The 13,418-nt window shown below is 46.1% G+C and overlaps 2 protein-coding genes across 3 annotated transcripts in view; both read right to left on the reverse strand.

Moving 5' to 3' along the window:
• LOC126108506 (uncharacterized) overlaps positions 1-13,418 on the reverse strand; it is a 369,053-nt gene that overhangs the window by 23,997 nt on the left and 331,638 nt on the right. The window lies entirely within an intron of this gene.
• The window catches only part of LOC126108505 (coatomer subunit beta'), a 174,399-nt gene that overhangs the window by 11,343 nt on the left and 149,638 nt on the right, over positions 1-13,418 (reverse strand). For both annotated transcript variants that reach the window (XM_049913771.1, XM_049913772.1), the window contains exons 14-15: positions 12,804-13,011; positions 4,328-4,481 (exon numbers count right to left, since the gene is read on the reverse strand). In XM_049913771.1, coding sequence (XP_049769728.1) covers positions 4,328-4,481; positions 12,804-13,011 — 362 coding nt within the window. The remainder of the gene's footprint in view (positions 1-4,327; positions 4,482-12,803; positions 13,012-13,418) is intronic.

Here is a 13,418-nt window from a genome sequence, read left to right on the forward strand (position 1 = left end):
ATTTATCAGCTAAAAATACACTTTTTCCCTGTTAACTGACAGTATATTTTCTTTCGCAACTGTATAACTTATCAATCCTTTGAATGGTTACGGTTTTATACATGGGCGTAGAACTTCTCGGTGCTTTAGAAATGAAACTCGGGAGGGAAAAAACCACGTTTTGGAAAGATGTTTGATGTGCAGCAACACATACGCTGCATATTTTTGTATTACAAAGTATAAATTCGAATTCCACCAAACACCGCATTTTACTTTCCGAAGCATTGAAATTGAGATTGCGATGCGTTTTTTTAAGCCAGTCATAGCTCATGTCACGTGATCTCACCAGCCAATGACAGTGGATATGAAGAGTTTCGGACATGTGGTGTAGTCAGCAAATAGCAACATCACTGTTAAGTAGCCCAAACACGTGAACAGGAAAAGTTAATGGTTTAAATTTATAGAGTGTTGCTACAAGAAAAGCAAAGCTTTCAGATGTAATATTGGTCTCTAACGCCAATACGCTGCAAGAGAAGCTAAGCTTTCACATATAATGTTAATCTCTTATGCGCATACTACACTTTAAGATATATCACACAAATGTGCCAGTAATTTTTTTTAATAATGATGTAGATGTCTGATCTGGGCTTGAAATTCTTCTAAATGGCTCATTATAAAAGAGCTGATTTTTAATTGAGAGTCCCAGATTCCCAGTGAAGTAGGCCCTGACATGATATTAAGCTTTTCAATGTGGTTTTCGGGATGTCAATTTTCTTGAGTACCAGTACTTTGTTATCTTATGTTTGGTTCTTTGTTATGACATAAAGCCATACATGCTAGAAGATGAAAACGTACACTTGAGATGCACTGAACAGTTGAAACTAGCGAATAGTGTGGAATTAAACACTTCATTTCAAATATATTGACTGCCTCAGCGGAAAAGATTAATAAAAGAAAATTTCTTAAGCAAACCGACAAAAGTAACTTCATTGTTCTGCAAGGCAATTAATGCTTAACTGTCAGAAAGGCGGAAATAAAATAAAATCTGAAACTAATAACATATTTTAGCCTTCCGTAATTATGTGAATGCATTTTAATTCACATGATAGCTCCCAGACACAGAAATCCATTTTGTTTTCATTTGACATGAGTGCAGTAAACAAACAGGAAACAGGAATGTCACTAAATGTAAACACGGGTCACGTGGAGACTACCCACTTCCCTATTATAACTCAGACTGCTCTGCGCATCAGCCCCGTATGTACGATATTTCCGAACTGGGTCAATACTAAATAGTGGTGTCCCTCGAGCATTTGAGATAGGATGTCAAAAAAAAAAACCGAATTTTCAAAAATACGTTCATATTGTAGCACACACCTTTCTGAAGAGTCTGATGCATGAAACATATGTGTTCGAGGGAATGGAAGACATGTTATTTGGTCTTAAGTGTGCCAAAGTGCAGCGCCACAGCTCTTCAGACAGCATTCTTCTATCATACGTCACTGTATTTCGCTCTGTGGAATTGAAACATGTATATTTTGTACTGGATGCCATCAAACTATATTCAGGATAGTGGAAATTAAGATGTCCTGTTGTGCCTCTCCTGCTTACAGTCACCCAGTTTGACATCCTGCCCTTTTTTTTTAAAAAAAAAAAAAAAAAAGATAGAATGAAAACTCTTCAGAAAATTTGCCCTCTTTATTCCCTATTAGCTAACAACTTGCTGCTTTGTGTGACATAAAATTAAGTATAGGATACATAAAACCAGTAAAGACAAGAGAGAAGCAAGACAGTACACGTTTCTTCAATCCTTAACATCTAGAATTTTTTTCTCTCTAATCTTGCTACAGCTTTACATGGCATGCTTTCCTTTCTAAGAAAGAGTCTATTACCACATCAAAGTTCGTCAAACGTTTTGCTACATGAAAAATCAAAATGTCGTCATCCAATACTTAAAAAGCTGTTACTACAAAACAGGACCCAAGACTGATGTGGTTTCTCGATCTGATTATGCTTATTTTGTCACTGTCTGCTAGATAAAACAAATTAGGCGTTTCTAATACCACAGCAATTTTAAAATACACCAAATAAATGAGACTGTTTTGGCACAAATGGTCATCTAATCTAACTCATGAAGTACCAAGCCTATTAGGCCTTCTACAAGCAAAAATCTTTATGTTAGGAAACAGTTTCACACTTCATTCATACACTCCAGTTTCTCAAGCACGAGATCGAAAAGTAGTGGTGCGAAATTTCTATATAAATTTGGAATTGTCACATTCTTCCATAATTTAAATGATGTCCCCATTTCCTCTCCTTCCTCGTTCTAACGAACAGTCTTGTCATCACTAATTCTGTATTTATTCCTACCAATGTCAAAGCTTATTTGCCGGTTAACTTCACTAACTCTGCCACAATCAGCGGTTCAGTTATCCCCTGATTATTTTCCGGTTAGGCATTGTTACATGTTCGTACAACGCATTTTCCGTGCTACTTCCAGAATAGACATTAAAGCAGCTGATAGCCAGAGACTGTACAACTGGCCCTTACTAATATAGCGATCTGGCCAAAAATTTTCTGCTAAAATTTCATTTTCTTGGGTACACCGAGAAGGTAATATGTAATCTTTCTTACCTGTTATTCCTGTTAGTCATTTATTCCCACTCTGGTAGTCTTGAATCTATGGATTTCATTGGTAATTATAACAATGCTCATCATTCACAAACCCAATCAACCACATAACGGGACAGTGGTTGGCTTTCTTCCATTCAGCTCTACTCTGCTCAGCTCGTATAGCCCCTTTTGTCTGCAGGAAAGTTTATTTCTAGATGTGATGAGGATTCCACTGACAGACATCATGTACACTACGCACGCATTCACAAATCAACTTATGATTCTTTCGGAAATCAACTTAGAATATGTTCAAAAACCAAAAGGGACGTGCTTCAAAGTCATATGAATAATTGATAGACCAACGTGTGCTGGATGATAGGCGCTTTGTAAAACAAGGTTTTTTTCTCAAGAATATGAATTTGCCCCCCCCCCCCACATCCAGGCCTGCTGCGCATGCATGAATCTGGAAGCTTGGGCGCGCCAGTAAAATTTTTCCCGGTAGCATGTAGCTGCTTTTTTTTGCTGTGACTGCTTACACAGCCACGTTTCTCTAGCCAGAAGTGGAAGAAGATACTACTCAACTGTGCATGTGCACGATCCCACTCGTAACTGCTGAAACAAATCTAATGTTAAGAGTTGTGACACCATGCTCATCAGTGGCAATTTGTTGTTACAGAGCATTGCATAGTCTTCCTAAAGCCTCTGACACACTTTGCTGTTGGCAGACGCTTGTATGAGCACTGTGTTTTGTTGTTGTATGTGGCACATTTCCTTTGCAATTTAAGTTTTATTTTTTCTCTCATTCACATTTTATTGCTGCAGTTTTATTCTGCAGTACCAGTATACTGTAATACCCTTTGTTAGAGTATTGGTTCTTACCAGTCAAAATTACAAAAATTTAACTGAAAATAAAAACAATGAAAAATTCCCAGAATTCCAAAAAGTCCCAGCTTTTTCCTCGGATGAAAAAATTCCCAGGTTTTTCCCAGATCTCCCGGTTGTCCTGGGTCGTTTAAACCCCGAATTACATATCCAGATATGTCGCAGAGCTACCCGATGCCGCAAATTCGAGAGGACACGTGTGTACGCGTTTTCCAGGAAGATCAGGCCCGTCCACACAATCACATCACAGTGTACCTACGTCGCACTGTTCTCGTTTCAGTCCGACGGCTCGGGAACACAGGTCGTCCACAGAGATCTCCTGATCTGACACCCTCAGACTTTTGTCAGTTGGTATACGTTAAAGATAAGGTGCACATCCCTGCACTTCCTTCAACTACCGACGAGCTTCCCAAATGCGTCGGTGGTGTGCTGGCCGAGTTAGGTGCTGGCATTCTCTCGTGCATCTGGCAAGAAACTTCATAGATGTGGGATGTCTCACACGTAACAAGAGAAAGCCGTGTGGAAGATTTGTGGATAAAAACTATGTTCCGTCAATTCCAAAAACAAGAATACATGGTGTCGAGTAAGTAAATCTCCTTCCTTATGTAATGTTACTTTTAGGTAACTTATTCAGAACCTCCCACTATTACATGAGCCACATTCTAAGAGTTGAAAAGGAAAAGCAAATCTGGCCAGTGAAAAAGTTTTTGAAAAGCTGGAGTAGTGAGGTGTTTTTGCTTGTGATCAGTAAGGTGCAGCACAAGAAACTGGTAACTATGGCACACAGTATTTGCCACTGCTTTTTGAGCCCGGGGGTGGGACAGGACAGGACAGGACCACTAAGCTGCCTCACCTGTGTCAGAGCACGTGCCTCCCAACCGGTGAGGCGGCCCGCCATCGCCCTCATCCGCCTCCACCGCCGCCCCCGCCGTCTCCGGGACGTAGCGGAAGGTGCCTGCGGCCTCTGCTGCCTTCATCTCCTCTATCGGATTGCGCTCGTGGTTCATCTGCAAACCACACAAATACTCTTCTATACATGTACGGCATTGTAAAATTGTACACTAAAAGGTGAGTCAAAAGGACTTTACAACTTTGGAAGGATATAGAAATTTACTGAAATAACTTACGGAATCAGTAGATGTGTCATTTTTAGCAGACAATCTACGTCGATTCACGTGCTGCACCAGTCCCCATTCCGCCACCGAGAACACCGGCAAAGCGTGCAGTTAAAATGGCTACTTTCACTGTTACAGAGTGTACTCGTTGTGCGTTTCGTTTTCGTGAAACGAACTCTGCAATGTTCGGCACAAAGTTCGTGCCGAATACGCTACAGAACCTCCGAGTGAGCCTACAAATCATTCTCGGCACGAGAACTTTGTTCAGTTCACTGTGACACAATAAATCGCCTGGACGCCTGCGTGTCGAGGATTATGTTGAACACGTTAGGGAGATCTTTGCCCGCAGCCGTCAAAAATCGACACGACGCGTGTTTCACAGCACTCGCATTCCACAAAGGACTCTTTGGCGAGTACGGTGTAGATATTTACACTTGAAACTGTACAGATTCACAATGGTACAGCACGTCAGTGATCCAGATACAGTTGCTCGTGGGGAATTCCGTGCAGAAATGTTGCATCGGACAGAGGATGAAATGAAATTCCTGAACACAATAATCTTCGGCAATCAGTCGACGTTTCCTATCAGTGACACGGTGACCACCCACAACTGTAGAATACGGGGCAGTGAAAATCCACATGTGACACTGGAACACGTTTGTGACAGCCAGAAAGTTAGTGTACGGTCCTTTCTTCTTCGTTGAGAAAACTGTCACTGGTATTAAGTATCTGGACACGCTTGGAAACTTTGTTAATTCTATTGATCAATGAAGAAGACTGAGACATGACGGTTTACTACCAGCAAGACGGTGCACCACCTCATTTCTCACAGAAGTTTGAGGCTGCCTAGATAATCACTTCCTAGGTGGGTGCACTGGCTGTGAAGGGCAAATCGTGTGGCCACCAGACTTGAAACCAGAGGATTTCTTTCTCTGGGGTTTCATTAAAGACTGTGTGTACATTCCTCAACTACCAAACAATTTACCGGCCCTGAAAAATCTACGCTGCCATTGCCCAAGTTATGCCTGATTTGCTGCAACAAGTGTGGGAAGAAATTGATTACTGGTGGGATATTTGGTACATCACAAACAGTAGTTGCAGCGAACCAAAACAACACTTTTATGTGAAACTTGAGGTTGTCTGCTAAGACACATATACTGATTGTGTAAGTTATGTCAATAAATGTCTCTATCATTCCAAAGTTTTAAAGTCCATTTTGACTCACCCTGTATGTTACAATGGAGCTATTGTGAGAGACATTGATGGAGGATGTACTGTTTTTAGAGGTATGAGAGTTACTTTTATATGACATCAGTCTCTTCACACAAAGTGGTATCCATCAGTTCATTTCGTCACTTTCATACATCGAGTTAACTCATCATAGTTTCCCTTCTAAAGTTACAGATATGCAGTGTTTCTTTCACATAGAAATCTATGACAATAATAAATTTTAATAATTCTTTTATCATTAAAACATATTCAAAAAATTGTTTTATGTTATTAAATTAATTTCTGTAAATGTAATTACAACAAACATTTTTTAATGGTCAAACATAATGATATTGCAATAAATCTACACAAAACTTAAACCTAACATCAAAGTTTTTATGTCAACTCACACATATCTTTTATGTTACTATTTTTGTATTTTAGTTACACCTTCACAGAGCATTGTGTCAAGATTTTTCGTAGTTGTAGTAGTGCAAGTTGAAGTATAGAGTCGTACAACGGCAGAAGTAAAAGTCACGAATTGGTGTTCGTTTGAGGCGGGCATTATGAGATCACAATTAAACTGTGTCTAAAAGTCAATAACATGAAGTATTTAATGAAAAAGAAAACTGAAGTTGATTCATAATATGGCCATAATTACCAGTCTCACTAGCAATATACAAAAACTGAACCAAATTTAAAGAATCCATAAGTGAATAGTTTGCATTACTGCATGTTATTTGTTCACTTTACTTCAAAGACATGAACATAAATACAATAACAGAAAGCAATTTATACAGTAGACAATATAGTCTAGTCATACATCAGGAAATACCTCTTACTAGTGTGTGTGGTACAATCAATAACGCAGCAGATAATATGAGCACATTAATCTTACTAAATTGGAGGGGGGAAGACGGGGAGGGGGGAACAGGGGGTTAGGGGAGGGGAGGGGAGGGGGAGGGTGAGAGGAGGGGAGGGAGAGGGGGAGGGAAAGAGGTGGGGGAGGGAGAGAGGTGGGGGAGGGAGAGGGGTTGGGGAGGGAGAGGGGTTGGGAGAGGGAGAGGGGTGGGAGAGGGGTGGGAGAGGGGTGGGAGAAGGAGAGGGGTGGGAGAAGGAGAGGGGTGGGGGAGGGAGAGGGGTGGGGGAGGGAGCGGGATGAGGGGGAGGGAGCGGGATGGGGGGAGGGAGCGGGATGGGGGGGAGGGAGCGTGATGGGGGGGGAGGGAGCGGGATGGGGGGGGAGGGAGCGGGATGGGGGGAGGGAGAGAGGTGGGAGGGGAGGGGGAGAGGGTGAGAGGGGGGAGGGAGAGAGGGGGGAGGGAGAGAGGGGGGTGGGAGAGAGGGGGGAGGGAGAGAGAGGGGGAGGGAGAGAGGGGGAGGGAGAGAGGGGGAGGGAGAGAGGGGGAGGGAGAGAGGGAGGAGGGAGAGAGGGAGGAGGGAGAGAGAGGGGGAGGGAGAGAGAGGGGGAGGGAGAGAGAGGGGGAGGGGGAGAGAGGGGGAGGGGGAGAGAGGGGGAGGGGGAGAGAGGGGGAGGGGGAATGAGGGGGAGGGGGAATGAGGGGGAGGGGGAGAGGGGGGAGGGAGAGAGGGGGGAGGGAGAGAGGGGGGGGAGGGAGTGAGGGGGGGAGGGAGAGAGGGGGGGAGGGAGAGAGGGGGGAGGGAGAGAGGGGGGAGGGAGAGAGGGAGGAGGGAGAGAGAGGGGGAGGGAGAGAGGGGGGGAGGGAGAGAGAGGGGGAGGGAGAGAGAGGGGGAGGGAGGGAGAGGGGGATGGGGAGAGAGGGGGAGGGGGAGAGGGGGGAGGGAGAGAGGGGGGAGGGAGAGAGGGGGGGAGGGAGAGAGGGGGGGAGGGAGAGAGGGGGAGGGAGAGAGGGGGGAGGGAGAGAGGGGGGAGGGAGAGAGGGGGGAGGGAGAGAGGGGGGAGGGAGAGAGGGGGGAGGGAGAGAGGGGGGAGGGAGAGAGAGGGGGAGGGAGAGAGAGGGGGGAGGGAGAGAGAGGGGGGAGGGAGAGAGGGGGGGAGGGAGAGAGGGGGGAGGGAGAGAGAGGGGGAGGGAGAGAGAGAGGGGGGAGGGAGAGAGAGGGGGAGGGAGAGAGAGGGGGAGGGAGAGAGAGGGGGGAGGGAGAGAGAGGGGGGAGGGAGAGAGAGGGGGGAGGGAGAGAGAGGGGGGAGGGAGAGAGAGGGGGAGGGGGAGAGGGGGGAGGGGGAGAGGTGGGAGGGAGAGAGGTGGGAGGGAGAGAGGGGGGAGGGAGAGAGAGGGGGGAGGGAGAGAGAGGGGGAGGGAGAGAGAGGGGGGAGGGAGAGAGAGGGGGGAGGGAGAGAGAGGGGGGAGGGAGAGAGAGGGGGGAGGGAGAGAGAGGGGGGAGGGAGAGAGAGGGGGGAGGGAGAGAAAGAGAGTGGGGAGGGAGGGTGATGTTTGAATGCCCACAATGAAATTTTGTTGGATCTACACCCAATAAGATAGGTAAAAATACATTGCACTTCCAGCCCTCAAATAACTTTTAAGGTACTGCAATACACATGTTATATTGGTGTAATATGAAATTATTCTCTACAAACATTCTGTAGCTGAGAAGAGCAGTTGAAGTGTCTGAAGGTCAGTAAAGGGACAACTGAAGGGCACAAGCTGTGCCAACAAAAAAAGGTGTGCACAGAGCGCGAAAACTTAACACCTGCTGGTCTCGTGCAGTGTCAATAAACACTGTAGATACAAGGGGACTGTGTCAACCGGCACGATCCCTACTCCTGGCCTACCAGATACCAGACGATCCTCCCAAAGTAGGTACGGTTCGAGACACCCGCCACATAATGCTGTCGCCACCAGTAGTCGATGTACGACATAAGTGCCAATTCCGGTACAGCGTCACTTGCCAGGTTGCACAGAAGCGGTGCTATTCAGAATGCCAGCCGGCACCACAGCCTGCCACGACCTGCCGACGCTCCTCTCGCAACACCGCTCGTCTGTGTGCCTCGGATTGTAACACAGTGGACAAACTGTCAGTCCTTATTTGTAAAGTCCATTAAGATCACACAAATTTTACAATTCACAATTACCGGTCTCAGCTACCGAGCAGAGCTCGCAGGAGGAGGCCCGGTCTCCTCCTGCCGGTGGCCGGCACACACAACTGCACAGACAGGACGCTTATTCTGAAGTACTGAGAAACCTACGAGTTTGAGCAGAGTCTACCACCGCAGCAACTCGGTGTGCAGTCGTGCGTACCGGTCACCGGTGGTGAGGAGACTGTGCCTTCTTCTGCCGCCTCTGTCATAGAAAAATGAGAACTTCATACACAGAAGTCACGAGGCGGCGCCACTCACATCACACTGCCGATGCGTCGTCGACTACGGAGACTTTAATTAATAGCCACAGTTTTGCAAACTACCCTACACTTGCAGTTACGTTTAATCATTTGCTACAATGAAAGATTCCGTTTTATAGATGTATAGTTACTCTTAAACTTTTTATTCTGGCTTTTACACAACTGTGTGTTATTTACTCTGCCGGGCAAGGAGCTTTCCAGTATTGCTCTTTACATATTTTACATTATGTATCTGGACACCCACAACAACATACATTTTCACATTAGGTGCACCATGCTGCCACCTACCACCAGGTACTCCGTATCAGCAACCTCTGTAGTCATTAGACATCATGAGAGATCAGAATGGGATGCTCCGCAGAACTCACTGACTTGAAACGTGGTCAGGTGGTAGGGTGGCACTTGGGTCATATGTCTGTACGTGATATTTCCACACTCCTAAGCATCCCTATGTACACTGTTTCCGATGTGACAGTGAAGTGGAAACATGAAGGGACACGTACAACACAAAAGTGCACAGCCCGACCTTGTCTGCTGACTGACAGAGACCGCCCACAGTCGAAGAGGGTCGTAATGTGTACTAGGCAGACATTTATCCAGACCATCACACAGGAATTCCAAACTGCATCAGGATCCACTGCAAGTACTATGACAGTTGGGAGGTGAGAAAACCTGGATTTCACAGTCGAGCAGTTGCTCATAAGCCACATATCGTGCCGGTAAATGCCAAACGATGCCTCGCTCAGTGTAAGAAGCATAAACATTGGACGATTGAACAGCTGAAAAACGTTGTGTGGCATGACAAATCACAGTACACAATGTGGTGATCCGATGGCAGGGTGTGGGTATAGCAAATGCCCAGTGAACATCATCTGCCAGCGCGTGCAATGCCAACGGTAAAATTCGGAGACTGTGGTGTGTTGGTTTGGTCGTGTTTTTCATGGAAGGGGCTTACACCACTTGTTGTTTTGTGTGGCACTATCACAGCACAGGCCTAAATTGATGTTTTAAGCACCTTCTTGCTTCCCACTGTTGAAGAGCAATTCGGGGATGGCATTTCATCTTTCAATAAGATCAAGCACCTGATCATAATGCACAGCCTGTGGCGGAGTGGTTACACGACAACAACATCCCTGTAATGGACTGGCCTGCAAATAGTCCTGACCTGAATTCTATAGAACACCTTCGGGATTTTTTGGGATGCCAACTTCGTGCCAGGCCTCACCGACCGACATCGATACCTCTCAGTGCAGCATTGCATGAAGAATGGTCTGCCATTCACCAAGAAACCTTCCAGCACCTGATTGAACGTACGCCTGTGAAAGTGGATGCCATCCACGGAAAACTGAGGGACAGATAACTGCAGGATTTTGTAGGAGAGAAGTTTGGTGGAGTGGAAATCGGATGATGAGGCATATAAGTCACAGATTAATAGGGTAAGAGCAAGAGATTGCTGTATCTGAAACTGTAAAAGAGCATGGCGTAGAGTAGGATTGCATCCAGAAACAGGGACTTTCAATGTTAGGCCTTTTGGAGTAACTCAAAGATAGACTGATGACATCTTTACTATATGGACTTGCGGTAAGGCTGACCTGCTAAAATTCATGGAATCTCTGAATACCTTCTCCAATTAATTTCACACTGTCCTATTCTGAATCGCCAATCACTCTCCTTGATGTTGATCTCATCCTCATCAAAGGCCAGCAACACACTTCTGTCCACGTTAAACCTATAAACAAACAACAGTACTTATGTTTTGAAAGTTGCCATCCTTTCCAGGTCAAACATTCTCTCTGATGCAGCACGGCATTTGAGGCAAGCATATTTATTTGGATGCAGACTCTTTACAGCAATACTCCATCATCCTCGCCGCAGCCTTAACTGGATGTAAAAACTTCACCAATGTAGTTCAAAAGCAATTTCCTGAGCCATCACATCCAATCCTGCTACTTCTGGTCCCTTCAAAATCGAACTTTGGACTGCACCACTTGTCACTCAGTATTATCCTGATCTCGAATGCATTAATCAGATGCTTCGACAAGGCCGTGACTTACAAAAATTGTGCCCTCAAAAGACTGTCTGAGATTTTGCTCATCACAGCTTTTCGTCGCCCTCCCAACCTCCTCAATCTCCAATCCTTGCAGACCCTCTGCTCCTCCTTTCCCCATCTCCCTACCCTACAGCTCCTACCGCCGTGCCCGTCCCCACTGGAAGACTCTCCCGTGCACTCTCCTACCACCACCTATACCAGCCCTGTCACTGGAAAAACATATACTATCAAAGGGAGAGCCAGCTGTGGAACGAGCCGTCATATACAAGCTGTTACGTAAACACTGTTCGACCTTCTACATCGGCGTGACTACTGCCAAATTATCAATTACGATGAATGGGCATAAGTAGAAGGTGTATACTGGCAACACACAATATCCTGTAGCAGGGCATGCTCTACAACACGGCAATCGTGAGCTCGGTGCCTGTTTCGACACAAGAGCCACCTGGATTCTTCCCCCAGACACCTGTCTCTCGGAACTCCACAGGTGGGAACTGACGTTACAACACGCCCTCTGTTCTCGCCACCCGCCTGACCTCAAATTACATTAATTTCTTCTATCTCAGCATTTCTTCACTGTAACTACTCTTTTCCCGTCTCTGTATTAGTTTTCTACAGCTTTCATTGACTTACCCGTCTAGTTTTCACAGCGCAAACCCCCCTTCCCACCTCTGTTAGGTACAATGCACTTAGCTTTTCACTCTTACTCACTCATTCACAATTTTTAAGCAGTAATCTACATCTCGCATATTACCGTGTCTTCCATGTTTAAGCTGTCCGATTTTCAAATCTCATCAGATGCAGTCCCCGACAATCAGTCTTTCCTTCTCAACCCACCTGGTAAGTCTCCCATAACCCGCAGTTCTGGATGACTTTCCCAAAATCTGCCCTTTTCCTAGAGCTCTCGAGTCCTTTTCCTTCATCCCTCTTCCTTCTCTTTCAACCCTTCTGGCCAAACAAGGAGCCACTGGCTCCAAAAGCTTGCCTAGTTATAGCCTCCTTTTATGTGTGTGTTCTGTTGCCACTTGGTGAACTGATTTTTTATCTATCCAGTTAATTTATTTTGTCAAAACTAGATTGTTTACACTGTTATAAACTACTTCACATATTACTGACCTGTTCACTGAAACTGTTAAGAGCCTAGTAAGTGTTTTGCCTTAAAAGTGCTGTTAGGCAGTCTTCAGACTGCTAATGCCACAGCCTCGCCAGTCAACGTCACCAGCGAACCTGGCCGACCCTGATCGACAATCGACTGTCCACCAGCCAGCCACACGTACACATTTAACCTGCAGGTGTAGCCCAGTCACTAGAGTAGTGAAGTCACGTCCCTCTAGGTGCAGACGGGATCACTCTCACGCACATGTCGAGGAGGAGGAGTGAATTACACGCGCACCCCTCCAGGCGAGCACAGGTGCACAACAACTAGGTGCGAGACGCAAATGTGTAAATGGAGGTTTACTATTATATCTGCCACCTGTACAACTTCCTCTGCGCACGAATGTGTGTATGTGTAGGGGGTTGTAGAAAAATAGCTGGATCGATAACCTTAACTTCACTAGAAAATTCGTCTAACACGAAGCCCCGCTCCAGTGCGTCATTTTACTTTCCACCAGTGTATGCCAAGCAGCTCCACCCACCGGAATGCCGGCCGCCGCCGCCGCGGGCAGTCGGCGGCCCCTCTCGGCTGCGAGGAACTGCTCCGCCTGGAGGGCGTCCGCCAGGCCGGCGAACAGGTTGGGGTAGTCGGCGGGGTCCGCCAGCGACTGCCCCGCCTTCTCGTTGGTCCGCGCCAGCTCTGCCCGCCACAGCTGCACCACGTGGGACATCTTGCTCGGCAGGTACGTCCTGGAACAGTGATACGGTAAATCGTACAAGTCTCCGAGTCACAGACACACTCTACAAAGTGTAACAGAATGTACGAAAATCTAATGGAAACTGCAAACGACGTATCAACATCAGCCTTAAAGTATCAGCCCAAAATATTACTCAGAAACTCGCTGGCAGTGACTGGGCAGCTTAACCATTGGAACGTCCACCACGGCGAGGGTGTAAGCGTGTCCTGTAGGGTATAGCTCTGCCTGTGCAAAGTGAGCAGATATCACACTGAATGAAACTGTGCGACTGAAAACATTATAAATAATGTAATCTTCTTACTCGCAAACACAATGTAATTGGATGGATAAAAAACACTACTCACCAAGTGGCAACAGTACAACAAAAAACATATAATGGTTTTAACAATACCATAGAAG

This window comes from Schistocerca cancellata, chromosome 11, assembly GCF_023864275.1.
Source record: "Schistocerca cancellata isolate TAMUIC-IGC-003103 chromosome 11, iqSchCanc2.1, whole genome shotgun sequence".
Taxonomy (NCBI): domain Eukaryota; kingdom Metazoa; phylum Arthropoda; class Insecta; order Orthoptera; family Acrididae; genus Schistocerca; species Schistocerca cancellata.